At 34.2% G+C, this 24,678-nt stretch overlaps 1 protein-coding gene across 1 annotated transcript in view; it reads left to right on the forward strand.

Moving 5' to 3' along the window:
- The window catches only part of RNGTT (RNA guanylyltransferase and 5'-phosphatase), a 344,889-nt gene that overhangs the window by 109,231 nt on the left and 210,980 nt on the right, over nucleotides 1-24,678 (forward strand). The window contains exons 10-11 of the mRNA XM_044245889.1: nucleotides 9,360-9,431; nucleotides 13,799-13,963. Of these exons, the coding sequence (XP_044101824.1) occupies nucleotides 9,360-9,431; nucleotides 13,799-13,963 (237 nt within the window). The remainder of the gene's footprint in view (nucleotides 1-9,359; nucleotides 9,432-13,798; nucleotides 13,964-24,678) is intronic.

Here is a 24,678-nt window from a genome sequence, read left to right on the forward strand (position 1 = left end):
CTTTTTGCATTTAGGTGAATTGTTAATGAGGTTTAACATTTTATCACTTCTGTATGAGTTACTGTTTTTATTCTGTGAATTGCTGGTTCATATACTTTATATGTTTTTCTATATTTGGTGTTCATTTTTTTCTTACTGATTTATAAGAAATTTTTGTCTATTAGGGTATTACTTCATGACACATATTTTGAAAAAATGTATTTTTTGGTGGCACAAGTTTAAATTTACATAGATAAATTTATGTAGGTTAGATTATGAGCATAGTTTTTAATATCTGGCTTTTGTGCCATTTTAAGAAATTTTTACTTATTTTTGTTCCAATTGTTTATATTTTTATTTTAGAATTATTATAGTACTCACCTGTATTTCCTTCTAGTACTTCTACAGTTTTATTTGTATATTTAAGTATTTGATCTATCTGAAATACATTTTGATTGTTTTTCAAAGATTTTATTTATTTATTTGACAGAGATCACAAGTAGGCAGAGAGACAGGCAGAAAGGGAGAAGGAAGCAGGCTACCTGTCGAGCAGAGAGCCTGATATGGGATCTGATCCCAGGACCCTGGGATCATGACCCGAGCCGAAGGCAGAGACTTTAACCCACTAAGCCACCCAGGTGCCCCAGAAATACATTTTGATAAAAGGAGTAGATAAGGGTATGAGTTTATTTATTTTCAACTGTCTAAAGTGTTTTCTCACACCATTAAGCTAATCTAGTTTTCTTTTTTAATTGGATATATAATTTATATTATACACTGGATTCCCTTATCTATCTTTTTTTTTTTTTTTTGAATTGTTTTCTCATTCCATTAGTATTTTGGTCTTTCAGTGGTAGTTTTAGATTGATTTTAATACTTTGACTTAAGGGGCACCTGGGTGGCTCAGTGGGTTGAGCCGCTGCCTTCGGCTCAGGTCGTGGTCCCAGGGTCCTGGGATCGAGCCCCACATCGGGCTCTCTGCTCAGCGGGGAGCCTGCTTCCTCCTCTCTCTCTGCCTGCTTCTCTGCCTGCTTGTGATCTCCATCTGTCAAATAAATAAATAAAATCTTTAAAAAAATACTTTGACTTAAGCACACAGTTTAATATTTGGCAGTCCAAGTGTACCCAATTTCCTGGCTATTTTGAGGTTTGCCACTTAGATTTTTCTCTGAAGCTTTTGGGTGAATAGGCTGTTTGATTAAGAAGTTAGGCTCCACTTTATGTGCAGATCTATACAATAATAAGCTTATACATTTCTCTGTAGAGTAATCTCTGGTAGCCTTGCCTTCAGACCATTCATCTTTCTCTTTGCTCTTTTTGGTTGTATGGTTTATCTCTTTGCCACACATTCCCTGCTTTTCTTTGGAGGAAAAAGGGACTCTACATCTTTATTATAACTTCTCACAAATGCAGGTCTCCTTTCTACAGAGATACTAATTACATTTTAAAAATTTCTAACTTTTTACAAAATTTCTAAACTTTCTTCAATGTTGAATCTTTTTCATGAGCCAGATTGAATTACAAGTGGCTAATAATTCTCTGGAATTTGTATGAGAATGCTTTCTTGCCTTAAGATGAAATTTGCTCATATATTTCTGGTTTTTAATCCATTGTTGGATAGGAAATGGGTTGTGAATATTTACTTATAAATTCTCAATGATAGAATGATCCTAATGAAAATCACATGCATAAAATACATCTTTTTTTAACAGAGGGAATATCACTTTCCAGGTGAATTTTTTTCCCGAGTGAATGCTTATGGTCCCATCCCATGACCTTCATTTTTATTTACCAGCTAGATTTTGGAGTATACAAACCAGAAGATGGAAGACTGATAGGAGATAGGATGTTTGAACTAGTCATTTCTGAGGTATAGTTTGTGGTGATGAGAAGGTTCAGGATGTGATCTAGGGAGGGTGAGAGGTTGAAGTCATATGCCGAAGGGCAGTGGAAGGAAGATCAAATATTAGGTGGTTCCTAGTGAGTGATGGTAGGTGTCCAGGTTGAAAGGATGATTATGAACCAGGTAGTAAAGATTAGAAAGGAAAAAAGAAGGTAGTGTAGTTGGATGTAGTGGCAGAGACGGAGCAGAGTAAATGTAGTCACAAAACAAAAGAGTGCTGTGTATTCTGGGGCAGTAGTAAAATGTAATTTTGTAATGAAATGGTATGTACATATACATAAACATTTGGAACATATATTTTATGTGTGTGTGTGTGTGTGTTTGCGCAGTACACACCCCCTTGTGGTTGACAGAGTTCACTGTGTAAGGTTAGAAGCGTTGTGCATTGCACATCTCCAGGGTGCGCCATTCTCATAGTTGGTGTGACTGTCACCCTGGAGTTGCACTGTTTATAAACTGTGCAGCCAGTGTGGCAGCTGTGGCAGTGAGTTCACAGGATCAGCAAGAACATTTTTGTTGTTGTTACCCTCATTTAAGATAGAGTTTTTTAGTTTATAATCAGTAAAATAAAAGGAAGAATAAGACTTCTAAGTTAAAGCATTTGCCACAGCTTAGCATGGTTTATCATTGAACTAATAATTTTTGAATGCCTTTCATGTTCAAGTTGCTGTGCCAGGAGTGCAGAGTGTTGAAAAAAGGCCTCACCCTTGAGACTTTTTACTTCATTTGGTGGTGGTGGAGAAAAATGGATAGCGATGGAGGAGACCTTGAAATAAAACAATAACTTGGCGATTGGTATTTTAAAAGTCCAGTGGTGGTTTAGAGGAGAAATACATTAAATCTAGTTAGTTTGGAAAGAAAGATGTTTTATAGAGGAATTGGCATTAGATATGGAAAGATTTCTTCAGAAAGAGATTTTTGTTGGGCACGGCCTGAGGGCATTCCAGGTAGGAAATAATGCTTAAAAATTAGATGTTTAACCATCTGCAGATTTAACTGAGCAATACTATTTATTTTCACCCTGAACTTGGGCAAATGAAAGCTGCATAATAGACTCTTGTGAAGTTTTAAAATAGCAATATGATTCATGATGTCAATTTACTTGGACCAGAATTATAGTTGCCATATCTCTTTTTCCAGTTAGTTAATTAAAACAGTCCTCTGTAGTTTCCTGTTTCTTCTACATTTTCATTTGCAAATTGTTTTTGTAAAATTCCAAATCCAAGAATAACTCAAACTACCTAATTGTCTGGCTGTCAGATGTGAGCATTGAAGCTTTTGTTTTGCTCTCTAAATTATGTTCTTTGACCCACAAAATGTGGAAAATAGGAGTTTAGAAATGTGGCATTAATTTATTTGAAACAATCAGTGAAATTCAGTTGATTTTATATTGAGGCCAAGAGGAGAATATAGCAGTTAATCACCAAAGGTAATAGCAAGAATCTTGGAAAAATGGCATGCCTTTTCAACGTTAATGTTTTTTTGTAAAGGAATATGCACACTTGCTAAAATTTTAGAAAGTATGTCATAAAGTAGAATAATTAAACTGTCAAGAAGAGGTTGCATTTTAACATTTTGTTGTATTTTCTTTCAGTCATTCTGTTGTGCCTATGGGTACATAATGTGTATAATCAATATGTATATAGCTGACATTTTATATATGCTGTGTATCTAGGTTCCATTATTTCCCTTCATCCTGAAGAACTGATTTTAGGATTTTTTTAAAAAAAATTAATTTTATTTTTAAAAATTGAAATATAATTTAGGTACTCTAAAATTCATCCTTTTAAGCTGTATGATTTGGTAGTCTTTAGTATATTCACAAGATTGTACAATTATTACCACTCTCTAATTCTAGAACATTTTATCACCTGGGTGAACTATGATAATTAGAATCAAGCGGGCCTTAGTTGAAAGGATTTTGAGGAATGGGTTACCTTTGAGTTGAGCTTTGAAAGTCTACAGTTTTCCAGAGAGGAGTTAATTATTCCTCTCCTTAAAACCCTTTAGTGGTTCCCCATTGCCCATAACATGAAACCCAAACTACTAAACATGGTATTCTTTATATCTGGGCCATGCCCATGTTTTTAGCATTGTCTTTCATTGTGACCCTTGAACCATAAGCTCCATCTGTAATGAGCTTTGGACAGTTTACTCAAAACTACCATTTTTTACTCCTTTGTAATACTGTTTGGCTCATTTACCATCCTGCTAGGAAATATCCACTTGTATCTTTCAGGATTTGACTAAGGGGTCACAACATCTTATTATCAAACCTTTCTCTTATTCTTCAGTTAGAAATAACTACTCTTTGTTAAGCTTATATCATATGTTCTTATTTGGCTGAAAAATAGTGTAGGTTTGTATCTGTTGTCTTGGTTTATTTATTAATAGGAATCTGTTTCATTCTCAGAATTATTCTTATATAGACAGTAAGCTGTATGGTTACTCTATCTATATAGCCATCTATTGTTAAAACTAGAACTCTTCATTGGACCCAGCTACTTAATGTATTTTCTTCTTCATGGGACTCTCCTTTGAAGGTAGGGACTGTTTGCCTAATTTCTCTAGCAGTTAGAGCTATGTTTAATACATAGTTTGGGCTCAGGAAATACTGGATGGATAGGTAGAAAGGTGGGTACCTGGGTACTTTGAAAAAAAAAAGAAAATGGAGTATAGAAAAGTACAGAGCATGCCAGCTGGTTCAGCCACTCTGGAAAACAGTATGGAGGTTCCTCCAAAAGTTGAAAATAGAGCTACCCTACGACCTAGCAATAGCACTACTGTGTACTTACCCTAAAGAAACAAATGTAGTGATCCGAAGGGGCATGTGCACCCAAATGTTTATAGCAGCAATGTCAACAATAGCCAAACTATGGAAAGAACCTTGATGTCCATCAACAGATGAATGTATAAAGAAGAAGTGGTATAAATATACAATGGAATACTATGCAGCCATCAAAAGAAATGAACTCTTGCCATTTGCAATGATGTGGATGGAACTAGAGGTATTATGCCGAGTGAAATAAGTCAATCAGAGAAAGACAATTATCATATGATCTCCCTGCTATGAGGAGTTTGAGAGGCAGGGCAGGGGGTTGTAGGGGGTAGGAAAGGAAAAAGTGAAATAAGATGGGATTGGGAGGGACACAAACCATAAGAGACTCTTAATTCCAGGAAGCAAACTGAGGGTTGCCGGGGAGTGGAGGGGGGAAGGTAGGGATAGGGTGGCTGGGTTATGGACATTGAGGAGGGTATGTGCTATGGTGAGTGCTGTGAATTACGTAATACTGATGATTCACAGACCTGTACCCCTGGGACAAATGATACATTATATGTTAACTTAAAAAAAAAAAAGTACAGAGGATAGGGAGGTCAAACACACGGGATTCTGTGTGTGTGTGTGGGGACCCACCAATGAAGGATTTAAGCTGCAGTCGACAATGCAGCAATTTCTAACAAATTCTTGAGCAATATAAAATTGATGTATCTTGTAGTTTTCTTCAGGGTTTTTTTTTTATGTTTAGGGTTTGTTGAGCATCTTTTATCTACGGCTTTACAAATTTACTTAAAAGTAGATTTTTTTTTTTTTGCCATTATTTCCATCTTTTACATGTTTGAAGATTTGATTATTAATGCTCTTTAAAAAAAAAAAAAAAAGGTGCCCCAGTGGCTCAGGCAGTTAAGCATCTGCCTTCTGCTCAGGTCATGATCCCAGGGTTCTGGGATTGAGCCCCACATTGGGCTCCCTACTCTGTGGAGGTTGGGGGGCTGCTTCTCCCTCTCCTTCTGCCTGCTGCTCCCCCTGCTTGTGTTCACTCTCTGCCAAATAAATAAAATCTTAAACAAAGAAGTAAACCCAACTTTTTTTATGTTTGATTTTGGATAGTTTCTGTTGCTATGTCTGCAAGTTCACTGATCTTTTCCTTTGCAGTGTCTAAATTGCTATTCATCCCATCCATACTATTTTTCACTTAAGGCATTGTAGTTTTCACCTCTGAAAATTCATTTGGAATCCTCTTAATGTCTTCTATATCTCTACTTAGCTTTTTGGAATATATGGAATACTTATAATCATCTGCTTTAATTTTCTTGCCTGCTAATTCTAACCTCTTTCTCAGTTTTGAGCCTATTTTAGATTAATTTTTCTTCTCTTTATGGGTTGTATTTTTTTTTCTTTGCATCTTTGCATACTTGTTAATTTTTCACTAGATGCCAGACATTTTGAAGTTTACCTTGTTAGGGGCTTGTTATTTTTGTATTCCTATTTCTTTGAGGTTTGTTCTAGGAGGAGGTAATTTACTTGGAACTGCTTTATACCTTTTGAGTCCTGCTTTTAAGATTTTTTAGATGGTCTAGAGCAGAGTTTAGTCTAGGCATAACTATTCTCTGCTGAGACAAGATCCTTCTGAGTACTCAGTGTCCTGAGTCTGACTGGTGGGGACAGGCATTACTCCCAACCTTGTGTCAGTGCCCGCTGTGTTGTCCTCTAAGACTTTTGAATGTTTTTTTTTTTCACACGCATACTCTGCTGAACATTCATGGAAGTCTGATAGAGGATATTTGTAGTTCTTTATCTGGGCATCTCTCTCTGTCTGTCTCTCTCACTCTGCCCTGAGAATTCTAGTCCTGTTGTTCTCCCCAGACAACTATTCTTTTTTTTTTTTTTTTTTTAACTGAGGGAGACTGCTGAGCTTTACCTGGGATTCTCCTGCTTGCTGGGACCCCTACTGAAGCCTGGAAACCCTTTGGGCTATAAGTTGGGAAAATCCTAGGATTCATATAGTTTATTTACCATTTCTAGAGATTACTGTCCTGTGTTGTTGGATGTCTAGTGCCTTGAAAATTATTGCTTCCTCTGTTTTGTCCACATCTTTTGTTGTTTCAGGCTAGTTGGCAAATCTAATTCTTCACTTTTCGGTTTGGTTAGAAGAGGAAATCTGTTTTTCCTTCTTTAACTGGGTTTTATTAAAAAATTTTTTTTTATAGTTGTGGTACGACCACATTATGTAAAATTTACTATCTTAACTATTTTTAAGGATACAGTCCAGTAGTGTTAACTATATATACATTTTTGTGCAAAAGTTCCCTGTAACAGTGTCTTGTAAAACTGCAACTCTGTACCCATTTAATAGCTCCTCATTACCTATACACCTGTGCGAACCATCATTCTATTTTTGTGATTTTAACTACTTTAGATACCTCATATAAGTGAAGTTGTATAGGGTTTATCATTTTGTGACTGGCTTATTTTACTTAGCATAGTGTCTTCAAGATTTATTCATGTTATAGCATATGATAGATTTTCTTTTGTTTTAAGGCTGAATACTATTCTGCTACAACTGTATATCAGATTTATTTATTCATTTGTGTGTTGATAGATATTTGCAGTGCTCCCACCTGTTAGCTGTTGGAATAATGATGTTATAAGCATGGATGTGCTTTCAGTTCTTTGGGATATATACCCAGATATGAGATTGCTGGAGCATATAGCACTGGTATATGGGGGAACCTCTTCATAGTGGTTGTACCATTTTACAGTCCCAGCAACAGTACCCAAGGGTTCCAATTTTCTTAACTAAGTTTTAAGCTTAGATATTTTATGTTTATCTACTTTTTTGTAGCTTAGGGTAATGATGGCAGCTATGTATAAGGGGTCATTGTGGTGGGGATGTCATTTGGGAAGAGCTCAGCCTTCAGCCTACTTACTGGGGATCTTTTGTTAGAATCCCTGGGTTCTGTTCTTTTTAAGAAGCTTTTAGTGAATGTTTTCTTCAGCTAATTGAGAGCCATATATTATTCCAGTGATGGCTCAGGTTATTTCTTCAATTCATTGTGGAGTCTAGGAGTCTTTCTTCAGGCACAAAGATTATTGTGCTATTTTTATTACTCCAGTCAGAAGAGAGGAAAAAAAGAAGACAAGAATAACTACTGAGTTTGTTTCTATCTATATTTGAGTGTAATAATGACAGTTATCAAGAATTTGTCATTGGACAAGTAGGGCTTCTGGGGGTTTAGTGGGCTTGGAGCTGAACCATGCTGTGCCTTTTTGTTTTACCACAGTCTTAGTAGTTTTCAGTTTTTAATGGTTACTTGTAAATTTCTTTTTACTTGTTTACTTGTAATAAATTTTCCTTTTGACTATTTTTAATGTTCAAAGGAATATATGTTTTTGTTCATATCAGGTAATTTAGGAGAGAAATTCTGTGATGTCTGTTATCTGAACCTGGAAGTTCATTTAATTTCCATCCACACATTTTTGACAATAACAATGAATTGAAACCTGTTTTTGGTGCCACATTGATGGTTCATAAAATTATCAGATACAAGTAGTTAAGTAAAAATATTTAGTAAATAGTTTAAGATAATGAAGTGATTTAATTTGTGCCATGTGTTAGGTTCAAGATAATAACCATAAATAAATGTCTGCAGGTTAACAAATATGTATTTGGGAAAGTAATTAATTAATAATAGTTTCTTAACAAAGTATGTCTGTCCTAAATCAATATGTGCTTAGTCATTTTAGGTGGTTGTGGATTTTCTGTCATGAAATTAGATAACAAAAACCCTGCTTAGTTTCCTAGAAAGAATCTGAGGAAAGAAAAATAGTTTTAGGCCAAAATGTATTAAGAATTAAAATTTTGTGACATACTGCATTATGTAACTATAATCTTTTTTAAAAAAAATATTTGTTTTAGAGGGTGGGAGAGAGAGAGAGAGAGGTGGAGAGAGGGACAAAGGGAGAAAATCTCCAAGCCGACTCTCCACTGAGCATGGAACTGTATGTGGGGCTTGAGCCCATGACCCATGAGATCATGTCCTGAGCCAAAACCAAGAATCAGGCACTCAATCGACTGAGCCACCCAGGCACGCCTGTCTTTTAATGTGCTTTATCTCTTTTCTGTCAAGGTGCAGGATTTAAGTTTTTTTTTTTCACTTACTGGCTATGATATGTAATACATTCTCTTTTCCTGTTCCCTTTGATCATAGTAGAGGGACATGGAACCAAGAAAGGCTGGATGGATTGCATGGGGAATATATTTTATAATAAGGACACCATTTATACCTGCAGATTTTGTGATATAGTTAGCCTGTAACAAAATTGAAAGCAATAATGATTTAACAAAATTATTTTTAAAATATTCCTAGTATTTGGAATTTAAAATTTGTAGTTTCTTTATTTTAATAGTTGCTTAGTAACTTAAACATAAAAAAATCTAGCATAGTAATTCAAATAGAAAAAGCATAATGAGATATTTTCGTATCATTTTACTTCAATAGAGTAAATTCATGACAGGGAGTTTTGGGATGTTGACAGTCTATTGATTTGATCTGGGTGTAAGTGTGTTCATATTAGTGTTTCATCAGGTTGTATATATAAGGTTTTTGTGCTTTCTGTGTCTATGTTTTATTTTAATCAAACTAAAGAACTTGCCATTAAAGTATGAAGAAACTTAACCTTCTTTTCTCTTTCAAGGAAATGATTATTGACAGAGTAAATGGACAGGCCGTTCCTAGATATTTGATATATGACATAATTAAATTCAATGTAAGTACCTTTAATATAATTTATAAAATAAAAATTGTCCCTGAGATAACAGATATGTTTTTCCAAATAAAAAGTGTTACTGTCTTAGAGATGGTAGGAAAGAAAAATTGTGACTCTAGTTACCCGTTTGATACCTTATTAATAATTTTGCACATTGCTTTGTCTTTAGATTTTATAAGGTACTTGAAATGAGTGAATAAAAATAGTTTAATTGATAAAATAAGACAAAATTTTTTAAGGTGGAAACTCTTAGTTTTAGTTATCCTATACACGATTAAAAAAAAAAAAAGAGTCCACAGATTTTGTTGCTGTCACTTAAAAAGAAAAGCTGATTATGGGTATTGAATGTATAACTTAGGGGCACAAATATGTTATTCATGAGTACAGGCAGGAAACTAAAAACAAAATAGAAAATTCTGTCATAAATAGATATAAAAAAATAGGAATTATATTTTCTACCCATTTCCTATAGTTTTAGACAAGCCAAGAATCTGCCTGTTCATGTTTAATTATAGTATCAGTATCTAAATTATTTAGTCAGTACAACATCATTTCTGTAAATGTGAGAAACTCTTTCAATAGTGTACATCTATGAAAAGGTATAATCATTTCTCTAGACATATATTATTCAAATTGCATAGTCATTTAGTATTCAAACAAGACTGAAAGCAATTAAGAATTCTGGAATTAAGAGTGTTTAAGTTTTAGAATTTTGAAGATTTTATAAAAAAATTTTTTAAAAGTTCCTTTTTGGGATATATATTTTAAAGGACAGTATCGAGATTCAGGATTGCATTAATCCACTTTAAAGGCATCTTTTTCCTAGAAATTTTCAATGTACATATTTCATTTTCTGTTGAATTTATAGATTTCAAACAGTTTCCTAGGTCAGAAACCATCAAGTTTTTAATTTTGTCTGTTTGTGATTACTATATGCCTCAGTAATGCTTCCTAGAATTGACTTACTCTTATCATAGATTTTGGAATAATTGTTCATTGGTCCATAATGAGACATGAAGGGTGGGGGTGGCATTGTTTTGTTGTGAAGAAGGGAGTTTTGTCTCCTCTGCCTTTTGACATTGAGCTCTGCTTTAATATGTATTCCATGCAGGTTCACTTCTTAGCCTGGGAGCTTTGTCTTTGACAATAGCCTTCTAATTCTTAAAAAAAAATATGAAAATTTTCAGTGTATACAAAAGTATAGAGCAAAATATGAGGCATACACATGTACTAACCACCAGATTTGTTAAAGCTTAATATTTTGTCATTTTTACTGCACTTTCTTTTTAATAAGAAATAAGTCATTACAGATCCAGTAGAAGTTTCTCATGCACACCTTACTGTTCTATTTTTGACCCTTTTACCCAGAAGTAACTTCCACCCTGTATTTGATGTTTATTATTTCTATGAATGTTTTTAATAACCTTACTACCTATGTGTGTGCCCATAAAATACATGTGGTATTGTTGTGCAAGGTTTCTAGTGTTACATATATATTGTACTGTACTGTCTTACTGAGCATTTACTCCGTGTTATTTTGAGGTTTATCTTTATTAATACACATAGGTTTAGTTCATTCAGTTTAATTACTGTTGAGTATTGTTTTGTATAAATATACAGAATTTGTCTTTTTTTTATGAACATTTGAGTTGCCATATTTTGCTGTTACACTGCTATTAAACAGTTTATATATTCTTGTGTGCATACATCAGAGTTTCTCTAGGACAATTCTCATTCTTGGGATGTAAGCACCAGCGGTGTTTTTAAAAAGTACAGTTCCTCTCACCCCTTCCTACATCATAGAGATTCTGACTGAATTGGCAACTTCAGGTGTATGTGCTACGTTGCTGAATTCCTCTCAGAAGTAGGTCTAACAGCTTACTGCAGTTGGTATTATCAGAGTTTAAAATTTTTGCTAATTGGATGTGTGTGAAATGGCATCTGATCTTGTTTTAATTTGCTCTTTCATTATTACTAATGAAGTTAGGCCTGATTCGTTTGTTCATTTTTACTTGTTTGGATTTTTCTTTTGAGATTTAATTTTAAATTTGAATAATTTTCTTATTTTTCTATTTGGTTGTCAGTCTTCTTAATGTGTAGGAATTAATGATCTATCTTTCCTGCATTCTAATCCTTTTTTCGTTATGTTTGTGACAATATTTTTTGCAAATTAGTATCTATTAATGCACAGGAATTTTTCGTTTTCATGAAATCAGACTTAACTAGACCTTCTCAAAGTTTGTGCTTTTTTTGGTCTTGTTTGGGAAATACATCCATATTTTGCTGTAAAAATGATTAAGTTACGATTTTAGTAGGTCTAATTATTTACTCAGTGAGTATGTATTGAGTGCCTGTTGCCATATTTCATTGATTTTAAAGTCACATTTTCTCTCAAGTTTCTGATATTAAAATGTATTTATAATTGGAATTATATATTTATATATTTAATTCTTTAATTAATTTATTTAATATTTAATTAATTTTATTATATATATTTATATTTAATTTATATATATATTTAGTTAATTCTTTAATTTACTGTGGAGCCTTGATGATTAACCAGCTTATTTTGAGTCATAAAATCAAGGTCACTGTTAGAAAAAAATAAAGTTTTGAAAAAGATAGTTAAAATCTTTTAAGTTCCCTTAGTTTATTTTGTCCACCAAGAATTTCATTGATCATCTTTTATATGTCAAGTGTTATTCTAGGGATTGGATATACACAGATGAATGAGAAATAATTTATTGCCTTCAAGGAATTTGTAGTTCAGTACACTGATTTCCAAAGAAGGCCATTTCAACGGTGGGATTTGGGAAGAAAGTGGAACTTATTTTTTATCTGTTTATTCAGGTTTTGTCTGTTTTACAACATATACAGTTGTACATATATGCAACTTATTAAAATTTAACATGCATATATTGTAAACATTTGTTAGGATATGTATTTAGATTGGGTGCAAAATCAAAAGAAATTTGTAAACCATCGATTTTATGGATGAGAAATAAATGTAAAGAAACAATTATAATAGTATAACAACAATAAAGGTATGTTAGAGATACTGGAATATATAAAAAATACTAGAGAGGTGAAACTGTTTCAGTTTAACCAGAGTTAACATGGATTAATTTTGAAGGATAGAATCATGGAGGTCAGGAACATTAGAGGCTATTAGTGTACTTAATGTGTGGTAGGATGTGGGACATAGCAAGAAATGAAAATAGATTGTTGAATAGGGGGCCAGGTGACTTGAATAAGGCAGTTTAGCTTAGTCCTGGCTGTATTAGGGCACTCACTATTGAAGGGTGTTAGTTAGGGTAATGATAGGATATCACGTTCATTGTTTTGAAAGACAACTCCAGTGACAGCATGGGTAGTATTTTGAAGTGAGAAAGAATTCAAAACTATTTCTTTTCCAATAGAAAAAGTCATCCTTAAGACAGATTTAATGTCCACAGCTTAAGCAAATATTGTCACCTATTTGTAAGCATTAGGTTGTTTAAATGTAGGTTGAGTAATATAGATTAGAGAAGAGGAAGAAAATGAAGAAGTGAGAAGAATTCATGGAAGACTGTCCAATTGCAAAGTAGAGAAGAGCGGTACTTGATATGAGGTGATGATACTAATCTGGACAGTTATTGTCACCCAGATGAAATGTTAGAAGCTGTATTATTATATACCATTAAGATAGGGTAAGCCCCTACCTTCAATTCATAGAAAAATTTTATTCACTTTTTACTTTATGATTCAAATCTTGTATACCACATATATGTACCATATTGTATATATACTGCATATGGAGAACTTTCTTTATATTACTGAGTATATTATGGAGACTTTGTTTGATGTTACTGGTTTTTAGAGTTGCGGATGTATTTGTCTAATAATTATCTTTTACTTACTGATGATGGCTGTAAAGCATTAGTGTGTTAAGCAACAAAAACATTATAAGTGACTGTGTTTCTTATTTTGATGTGTTATTTGCTTATATTTTCCTGAATTATGTGGATTGTAGTTTTATGCAGATTCTACTAATTGATAAAATTTTACTAATTCAAATAAAATGATTAGTGAGTATATTAATACTTTAATTCAGATGTGATAACTTCAGATCAATATATATTAGAGAAGATTTATACCACTCTCCCATATTATGTTATGCATTTATAATTTAAAATAACTGTGTATGTGTTTAGGTGTCTTTAATTAATGAAATCAGGACTGGCATGTGTGGTTGTGCAGGCTGTGCATTGGACTACTCCAAAGGGTGCTGTTTACATAGATGCTATGTATACTGTGACAGCCTTAATAATTATACTGATAAGATAGTTTCAGTGTTGAAATTTAAATAATTGTCTCATTTAATTCAGGCACAGCCAGTTGGAGACTGTGATTTTAATATTCGTCTGCAGTGTATAGAAAGAGAAATAATAAGTCCTCGACATGAAAAAATGAAGACTGGGCTCATTGACAAAACACAGGAACCATTTAGTGTCAGAAATAAGCCATTTTTTGACATCTATACTTCAAGAAAGGTAAAATTTTCTAATTAGTACTTACAGTGTATCATAATTCAGCTTGTGAGAGGACTATGAATGACATTTTACTGCCCAGTTGTCTTGATTTTTTTCAGAAATTATTTTATTGAATATAGCACTATTCTGGACAAACATGTACAATTTCCAGGTCTTGTCCAGGGTAAGATTCTCAGTGGTAGAAACTTAAACTGGGTTACTTTCTTGTTTTTCATAATAGTTTTTGATTCATGGTCAGTGTTATGTTTTTAAAAAGCTGTAAACAATGATCTTGGGGGAAAAAAAAGCTATAAACAGTGAAGAATGGTATAGTGTGAAAATCACCTGTTATGTCTTCTGAAGGTCACCAGTGGTTGGTACATACTCTTATTTAAAAAAATTCATTTGCATACACCCATATATTGAGAGTTTTATTTCTGTTGTTTTGATGTAGGTGATCATCAAAAATGATGCTTAAAATGCATCATACTGAAAATTCATCATACTGAAAATTCATCATACTGAATTTTTTCTTGGATTGTTGTTTTTTCATTTAACAGTGTGGCTTGGAAATATTTCCAGGCCAGGGCTTAGATAATAATTTTTAACTGCTACATAGTATTTGACAGTAAAGATGAACCATGAAATTATTATGTTTGGAGAAGAGTGGCTGTGATAGAATAATATAGGAAGTATAACAACATACGCAATTGTGTGTTTTAAACTCCTTTGTCCTATAATCCCACATGCCTGATGATAGAAATTTTTGTTGTATCTTAACTGCTTCTGCTCATATCCACTTAATTTGATATTAACCCTTGGATATAATAGTAGCAGTAATCCCAGCACTATCCAGTGCCCATCTTTTTAACTGTCAAGATATACAAAGCTATCATTCTATTTTTATTGATATGTTGCATAACACCTGCTTGTCATGGCTGACATAGTTGATCTCTGCTGCTGTGATCTTCCCACAGATCTCTGCTGCTGTGATCTTTTGAGTCTGTTGTGGTAGCAGGGATGTTATTGGGGTATCTACCTCAGGGCCCTGCTCAATCTGTAGGGTAAGAATAAAGTTGACTGACAATTAATGTGGGCCATGGCAGTGGTGAAAATTGGCTAACTGGAGCAACATACTCTTACAGAAATACTTTTGAAATTTTAAATCAGTGTAAAAGTTGGGTAGAAGCCACATGGTTTCAGTTTGCATTCAGTTTACAGCTTGTGCTGTCGTAATTCAAGTTCAGCATTTAAGAAAATGTGTCTTAGATCGTGTATCTCTTGAGTCAGAATCAGTGTTACTTCGAAATATTTGCAGTGGATAACTATTAGAACTGTTCTTTAAGGATATGAAGCAGTTGGGTTGAACAATTGTTCATGAGTTTTTCACTAGAAAAACTTTTTTTCTTTATTCTTAGCTTATATAACCCCTTTTAAAAAAATCCTAGGATATTCTCTTTTTAAAGGAACACTAGTTGGAATTTTAACTAGAACTCTCTCCCCGCATTTTCCAGTTATTACTCTTTTATTCCCAGTTATACAAAAGGAAAGTGCATTTTGTAGCAGACTTGTTATAAAGGGTAAAACTGTAGTAACACCAGGTACAGGATAGTAGCTACAGTTAACAGATTATTGCTGTAGAGATTCCTATTATTTTTATAATGGGAATGGGTGAACTAGTGATATTATGAATGATAAAGTGTTTGTGAGAGATGTATATATCATTTTTATGAAGAATACTAGTTTTTATTTGGTTTTAAACAAAGTTTACAGTTCCAAAGAGTGCATATGTTTTTGCAGAAAAATAATAGAATTTCATTTCTGTATATCTATAAAATTGGGTGATAACTTTGATTTTAGGACTTTATGTAGCTCTGTTAAAAACTTACTCAACTTGTCGTTTGAGCCCAGTGAAGAGATAGTGAGTTGTTCAGTTTTTTTAAAAATATACATAGTTAGATATATGTTTATAAACAATAAAAAATTAAAAAAAAATACATAGTTAGAATATAATATTCAGTATGGTAAAAATAAGTAGTAACTTCTCAAATTATAACTTATTTGTATTTACAGCTAGAAACCAGTTAAAAAGGAATTATAAATTTTCAAAGTCATGTAGCAAAGTTTCTCTGAAAGCTTCCTATTCATTTATCACCTCAGAAGAGTAACCATTGTCATTAGCACTAACTATATCCGTCATAATTTTCCTCTGCATATATAAGCAAATACATTTATTAATATTCTTACCAACCTAATCCAAGAGGTGATTGTTAACACACTGTTCTGTGCTTTGCTATTTTTACTTAACAATACATTTTGAGTCCCCTTGCCCTATTGGTATGTAGAGATCATCCGCTTTTTTTTTAAAACAAATGTGCAGATTTCCATCTTATCAATGTACCATTAATTTAACTTTTAGCTTAGACATTTGAGTTGTTTTTTTGTTGTTTGGTAGATTCTTGTTTATTTGTTCTGCATATGAATATCCAATTGTTTCTGCACCAGTTATTGAAGAGACTGTTCTTTTCTCATTGATTTGATTTTACATCTTTATGAAAACTGAGTTGTCATGTATGTTTGGGTCTTTTTCTAGTCTCTCTGTTCTATTCCCTTGATTGTGTTTGTCTCTTTACACTAGTACCATACCATCTTGATTACTTTTCAGATTAAATCCTGAATGGGATAAGATTATTTTCCAACTCTGTACTACTTTTTTGAAGTTGTTTTGGGTGGCTATTCTTGGCCTCTGCATTTTCATATGAATTTTAGAATAATCTTGTCAGTGTCTACAGAATCCATGCTGGAATTTGGATTGGAATTGGAATTTGGATTGACTATATTTAGGGAGAAGAATTGGTACCCTAACAATGATGAATTTTTGAATTCATCAACCTGGTATTTTTCTCCTTTTAATTTAAAGGTCTTTAATTTCTCTCAGACATTTTTGTAGTTTTAGGGATCAGGTTTTACTCATCTGACTCTTTTCAGTTTATTTCATACTGTTTGATATAAATACTATTTAAAAATTTTCCATTTCTAATTGTTGATAATGTATAGCAATACATTGATTTTTGTATATTGATTTTTTTTCTTGTAATCTTGCTAAACTCACTTATTCTTCTACGAGCTTTTTGTAGATTTCATCAGCTCTTTTTACATAGACAAGCATGTAATCTATAAAAAAAAGGCACTTTTACTTTTCCTTTGCAATCTGGATACCTTTTATTTTTTTTCTGTTGCCTTTTGCACTGGCTGGAGCCTCTTATTTAATGTTGAATGGAAGTAGTGAGAGTGAACGGCCTTATTTGTTCCTTTTCTTTGGAGCAGGGAAAGTTTGTTTTTAACTATTAAGGGTGGTGTTACCTGTAGGACTTTAGCAGATGCCTTTTATACAAGATAAGTTTTTAAATTTGAAAGCTTTTGATTTTAGTATGCTAATTTTATACAGTTCTCACTGTATTTTGATACTCTTTGTAATAACAGTTGATTCTCTTGGGTTTTCTAGGTATTAATCATATTAAATACAAATAGACATAGTTTTCCTCTTTAGATTTTTCATACATTAATTTTTCTCTTACCTGATTCAATTATGCATGAGTATAATTTTAAATTGTAGTGATAGTTATAGGGATCCTTGTCTTGTTCTTGATTTGAGTGGGAATGCTTCTGGTGATTCTTAAAAGTATATTGTCTTTGAGTCTGGAATCTATTTTATCAGGTTAAACAAGTGTCTGGTTCTATTTTTACTAAGTTGTTTTGCTTTTAATAAAGAATAGGTATTCGGTGTTGTCAAATGGCTTTTTATCTTCTATTGGTATAATTGTTTTCTTTTTCTGTTAGATTTGTTTGTCTTATGAATTATATGGAAATATGTCCTGATGTGAAAAGCCCTACTTAATCTTAATGTATTGTTGTTATTGTTTTTAAAGACTTTATTATAATTTCTTTGGAGCAGTTTTAGGTTCACAACTTTTCTTTTTTTTTTTTTTAGCTTCAGGTTTTTGTTTAAATTTCAGTTAGTTAACATACAGTACAGTGTAATTTTAGTTTCAGGTATAGAATTTAGTGATTCATCACACATATGACACCCAGTGCTCATCTCAAGAAGTGTACCTTAGTACCCATCACCTATTTAACCCATCCCTCTGCCCACCTCCCCTCCAGCAAGCCTCATTTTGTTCTCCATAGTTAAGAGGCTGTTTTCTAGTTTACCTGCCCCCCCATTCATTTGTTTTCTTTCTTAAATTCCATATATGAGTGAAATCATATGGTATTGTTTTTCTCTGAATTTTGCTTAGCATGATACTCACTAGCTTCATCCATGTCATTGCAAATGGCAAGATTTCATTCTTTTTAATGGCTGAATAATACTCCATTGTGTGTGTGTGTGTGTGTGTGTGTGTGTGTATCCATTCATCAGTTGTTGGACCAGTTGGACTATTTCCATAATTTGGTTATTATTGATATCTGCTGCTATAAACATCGGCATTCATGTATCCTTTTTAAATTTTTTAAATAAATTTATTTTATTTATTTTTAAAAGGATTTTATTTATTTATTTGACAGAGAGAGATCAGGCAGAGAGGCAGGCAGAGAGAGAGGGGGAAGCAGGCTTCCTGCTGAGTACAGAGCCCGATGCAGGGCTCGATCCCAGGACCCTAAGATCATGACCTGAGCCGAAGGCAGCAGCTTAACCCACTGAGCCACCCAGGTGCCCCAACATCCTTTTAAACCAGTGTTTTGTATCCTTTGTGTAAATACCTAGTAGTGTAATAGTTGGATCCTAGTGTAGTTCTATTTTTAACTTTTAGGAACCTCCACCTATTTTCTAAAGTGGCTGTACCAGTTTCCATTCCCACCAACAGTGCAAGAGGGTTCCCCTTTATCCGCATCCTTGCCAACATTTGTTGTTTTCTGTGTTGTTAATTTTAGCTGTTATGACATGTGTGAGGTGGTATCTCATTGTAGTTTTGATTTGTATTTCCGTGATGATGAGTTATGTTGAACATCTTTTCATGTGTCTGTTAGCCATCTGTGTGTCTTTGGAAAAACGTCTAATCATGTCTTCTGCCCATTTATTTATTTATTTATTTATATATTTTTAAAACATTTTATCCATCTATTTGACAGACAGAGATCACAAGTAGGCAGAGAAGCAGGCAGAGAGATTGAGGAGGAAGCAGGCTCCCTGCTGAGCAGAGAGCCCGATGCGGGGCTCCATCTGAGGAGTTCAGGACCTGAGCTGAGGGCAGAGGCTTTAACCCCCTGAGCCACCCAGGCACCCCATTCTGCCCATTTTTTTTAAACTGGATTATTTGTTTTTGAGTTTGATTTGAGTCTGTTAAGTTCTTTATGTATTTTGGATACTAACCTTTTATCAGGTATGTCATTTACAAATATCTTCTTCCATTTTGAAGATTGTCTTTAGTTTTGTTGATTGTTTCCTTCACTGTACAGAAGCTTTTTATCTTGATGAAGTCTCAGTAATTCGTTTTTGCTTTTGTTTTTCTTGCCTCCAGAGATTTATCTAGTAAGAAGTTTATAACCAATGTCAGAGGTTACTGCCTGTGTTTTCCTCCAGGATTTTGATGGTTTACTGTTTCACATTTATGTCTTTTATCCATTTTGAATTTATTTTAGTATATGATTTAAGAAAGTGGTCCAGTTTCATTTTTCTTCATGTTGCCATCCAGGTTCCCAACACCATTTGTTGAAGTGACTGTCTTTTTTCCATTGGATATTCTTTACTGCATTGTCAAAGATTAGTTGACCATGCAGTTATGGGTCCATTTCTGGGTTTTCTGTTCAGTTCCTTTGGTCTTTGTGTCTGTGTTTGTGCCATTATCATACTGTCTTTATCACTACAACTTTGTAATATAATTTGAAGTCCAGAGTTGTGATGCCTCCAGCTTTGCTTTTCTTTTTCAAGATTCCTTTGGCTTTGTGGTCTTTTGTGGTTCCATACAAATTTTAGGATTGTTTGTTCTAGCTCTGTGGAAAACGCTGGTGGTATTTTGTTAGGCCTTGCATTAAATGTGTGGATTGCATTGGGTAGTATAGACATTTTAACAATATTTGTTCTTCCAATCCATGAGCGTGAAATGTTTTCCCATTTCTTTGGGTCATCTTCAGTTTCTTTCATAAGTGTTCTTCTCTAGTTTTCAGAATACAGGTCTTTAACCTTTTGGGGTAAGTTTATTCCTACATATCTTATGGTTTTTGGTGCAGTAGTAAATGGGGTAGATTCCTTGAGTTCTCTTTCTACTGCTTCATTACTGGTATTTAGAAATGCAGTAGATTTTTCTATGTTGATTTGTGTCATGCAACTTTGCTGAATTTAACAGTTTTTTGGTATAGTTGTTTGGGTTTTCTACATAGACTACTGTGTCATCTGCAAATAGTGAAAGTTTGACTTCTTCCTTGCTGATGTGGTTGCCTTTGATTTCTTTTTGTTGTCTGATTGCTGAAGCTAGGATGTCTAGTACTGTGTTAAATAACATTGGGGAGAGTGGACATCCCTGTCTTGTTCCTGACCTTAGAGGGTTTTTCCTCATTGAGGCTGATTATTAGCTTTGGACCTTTTATATCTGGCCTTTATGATGTTGAGGTATGTTCCCTCTTTCCCTGCCTTGTTGAGGTTTTTATCAAAAAAGCTTCCCAGACAAAAACTAAAAGAGTTTGTGAAGAAATATTAAAGGGTACTCTTTGAGTAGGAAAGTAAGACCAAAAGCAACATAGAAAGAAACAGAAAATCTCCAGAAACAATCACAAAACAAGTAATGAAATGGCATTAAATTCAGATCAGTAATTACTGTGAATGTAAAGGGACTAAATGCTTCAATCAGAAGACATAGGGTGTCAGAATGGATAAAATAGACCCATCTATGTGTTGCTTCTAAGAGACTCATTTTAGACCTAAAGACATCTGTAGATTGAAAATGAAGGGATGGAGAAATATTTACCATGCAAATGGATGTCAAAAGAAAGCCCAAGTAGCAATACTTATATCAGACAAACCACATTTTAAACCAAACACTATAACAAGAGATGAAGAGGGGCACTACATCATAATAAAGGGGTCTATCCAATAAGAAAGTCTAACAATTGTAAATATTTTTGCCCCCAACTTAGGAGCACCTAAATAAAATAATAACAAGCATAAAGGAACTCATTGATAAAAATGCAAGAATAGTAGGGGAATTGAATACCCCACTTACAGGAATGGACAGACCTAAGCGGAAAATCAACAAGGAAACAATGGCTTTGAGGGACACATTGGACCATATGGACTTAACAGATTCAGAACATTTCATCCTGAGGCAGCAGAATACACATTCAGAATACACATTCAACAGCAGAACACACATTTGAGTGCACACGGGATACTCTCCAAAGAGATCATATACTACACTGGGTTACAAATCAGGCCTCAACAAGCACAAAAAGATTGAGATCATACCACGCATATTTTCCAACAACAGTGCTATGAAACTTGAAGTCAACCACAAAAAAATTTGAAAGCCACAAATACAGGCAGGCTAAAGAACATCTTACTAAAGAGAAAGTATCTCAATAAACGCAAACACGAATGAGAAAGGAGAGATCACAATCAATACCACAGAGATACAACCAATTATAAGAGAATATTATGAATAGTTATATGCCAGCGAACTGAACAATCTGGAAGAAATGGTTAAATTCCTAGAACCTTGTAAACTACAAAAACTGAAGCAGGAAGAAATAGAAAACTTGAACAGACCAATAACCAACAAAGAAATTGAATCCATAATAAAAAATCTCCCAAAAAACAAAAGTCCAGGGCCATATGGCTTGCCAGAGGAATTCTACCAAACATTTAAAGAAGGGTTAATACCTATTTTTCCTCAAACTGTTCCAAACAATAGAAACGGAAAGAAAAGTTCCAAATTCTTTCTTTGAGGCCAGCATTTTCTGGATTCCAAAACCAGACAAAGACCCCACTGAAAAGGAGAATTACAAGCCAATATCTCTGATGAACATGGATGCAAAAATTCTCATCAAGACACTCACCAAGAATGGATCCAATAGTTCATTAAAAAGATTATTCACCACGACCAAGTAGGATTGATTCCTGGGCTACAGGGGTGGTTCAGCATCTGCAAATCAATCAGTGTGATATACCACATTAAAAAAAGAAAGGATAAGAACCATATGATTCTCTCACTAGATGCGGAAAAAGCATTTGACAAAGTATAGCATCCATTCTTTTTTTTTTAAGATTTTATTTATTTACTTGAGAGAGAGGGAGAACACACAGGGGAAGTGGAAGAGGAAGAAGCAGGCTCTCCCTTGAGCAGAGAGCCCAATGTGGGACTCCATGCCAGGACCCTGAGATCATGCCCTAAGCTGAAGGCAGAAGCTTAACCGACTGAGCCACCCAGGCACCTCTGTCTGGAAAACTCTGTCTCTCTTTCTATTCTGAATGACAGCCTTGCTGGATAGGGTATTCTTGGCTGCATATTTTTCCTATACAGCTTGTTGAATATATCCTGTTACACTCTCTGGCTTGCCAAGTTTCTGTGGAGAGATCTTCCCTTATTTGTTTTACCCTGTAAGTTAGGGACTTTGTCTTTCTGCTTTTAGGACTTGTTTTCTTTATATATGCATTTTTCAGTTTAACTACAATGTATAATGGTGTTGGCCTGCTTTTGTTGATTTTGATGGGAGTTCCCTATGCCTCCTGTTTCCTTCTCTAGATTAGGGAAGTTTTCACCTATAATTTCCTCGAGTAAATCTTTTGCCCCCTTTTCCTTCTCTTTTTCTTCCTATAATATCAATGTTACTATGTTCTATGGAGTCACTGAGTTTCCTGTCTACATTGATTCAATACTTTTCTTTCCCCCTTCTTTTCAGCTTCATTATTTTCCATAATTTTATATACTGTATCACTTATTTGTTCCTCTGATTCTTCCATCCTTTGGTCATTACATCCAGTGGATTTCAGATCTTGTTTTATTGCATTTTTCATTCTGGCCTAACTTTTAGATCTTCTATTTCTGTGGTGAAGGACCCTGGTATCTTTTACACTTTTCTCAAGCCCAGCTAGTACCCTTATGATTGTTGCTTCAAATTCTGGATCAGGCATATTACTTACATTTGTTTCAATTAGATCCCAGGCTCTGACCTTTTCTTGTTCTTTCTTTTGAGATGAATTCCTCAGTCTTAGCATCTTGTCTAGGTGTGTGTCTTCTTCAGTGTCTTATGAAAGCCTATTATGCTACCTGCCCCTGAGAGTAATGGGTTTGTGAAGAAGAGGTCATATACTTTCCAGGGCCTCATGCCTCAGGAAGGGTCTGTGGTGTGTGCTTTGTCCACTCTGTGTTTTTGGTGCTCTTTTCCTTAGGCCAGTCCTGGCAGAGTTCTCCTTGCTTGCATTGTGGAGTGTTAGGACCCCAGCCAGAATATGGCAGGGTACTAGGTATACCCTGGTCTATTTGTTAAAAGGGACCCGATGCTGTTTCCACTAGAGCTGAAGCTTTGCAGAACTCTGTGGTCAGTAGACATGGTGCCTGCTGGGGTTTGTGCTGGTCTTCTGTGGGAGGGGCCTGCTGCTCTGGTTTTCAGGCACACTTGCCTAAGAAAAGCAACATCCAGCTGATGGTGGGGCTTGATGTAAGCCAATTAGGCTACCAGTGTTGGCTCTGTGCTGCTCACTGAAGTTAATTTATGCTGAGGGGTCTGGGGAGGTTATGTTGATGCTCTTCTGCATCCTTCTCAGCATTTGGTATTGTTAGTATTTTAGATTTTGGCCATTCTAATAGGTGTATAGTGGTATCTTATTTATTTATTTATTTATTTTTCATTTGTGATTCCCTGACATATGATATAGAGTATCTTTTCATATGCTTATTTTCATCTCTATATCTTCTTTGATGAAATGTCTGTTAAGGTCTGTGACCAATTTTTTAATTGAGTTGTTCATTTTGTTATTAAGAGTCTTTGGATATTTCGGATAAGAGTTCTTACTTGATTGTGTTTTTTCAAATATTTTTTTCCAGTATGTGGTTTGTCTTCTCATTGTCTTGATACTGTCTTTTGCAGAGCAGAAGTTTGTAATTTTAACAGAGTCCTGTTTATCAGTTACTTCTTTCATAGATCATGTCTTTGGTATTATATCTAAAAGGCATCACCATACTGAAGGTCATTTAAGTTTTTCCCTAAGTTATTTTCTAGGAGTTGAATAGTTTTGCTTTTTACATTTAGGTCTGTGATTTATTTTGAGTTAATTTTTGTGTCGGATGTAAGGTCTGTGTCTAGATTGATTTTTTGGCGTATGATAATCAGTTGTTCTAGTGCTACCAGCTGTCTTTGCTCCATTATATTGCCTTTGCTCCTTTGTCATATATCAGTTCACTGTATTTATGGGGATCTGTTTCTAGGCTCTGTATTTTGTTCTGCTGATCTGTTTGTCTATTCATTTGCTAATACTACACTATCTTGATTACTGTAGCTTTGTATTAAATCTTAGGTAGTATCTGGTCTCCAACTTTGTTTCTTTCTTTTTAATATTATGTTGGTTGTTCTGGATCTTTTGCCTCTCTATATAAACTTTAGAGTCAGTTTACCAGTATCCACAAAATAATATGCTGGCATTTTGATTGGGATTGCATTAAATCTATAGGTCAAGTTGGGAAGAACTGACATTTTGGCTTTATTGCATCTTCCTGTCCATGAACATGGATTATCTCTCCACAATA

Source organism: Neovison vison, chromosome 1 (genome assembly GCF_020171115.1).
Source record: "Neovison vison isolate M4711 chromosome 1, ASM_NN_V1, whole genome shotgun sequence".
In the NCBI taxonomy this organism is placed as follows: domain Eukaryota; kingdom Metazoa; phylum Chordata; class Mammalia; order Carnivora; family Mustelidae; genus Neogale; species Neogale vison.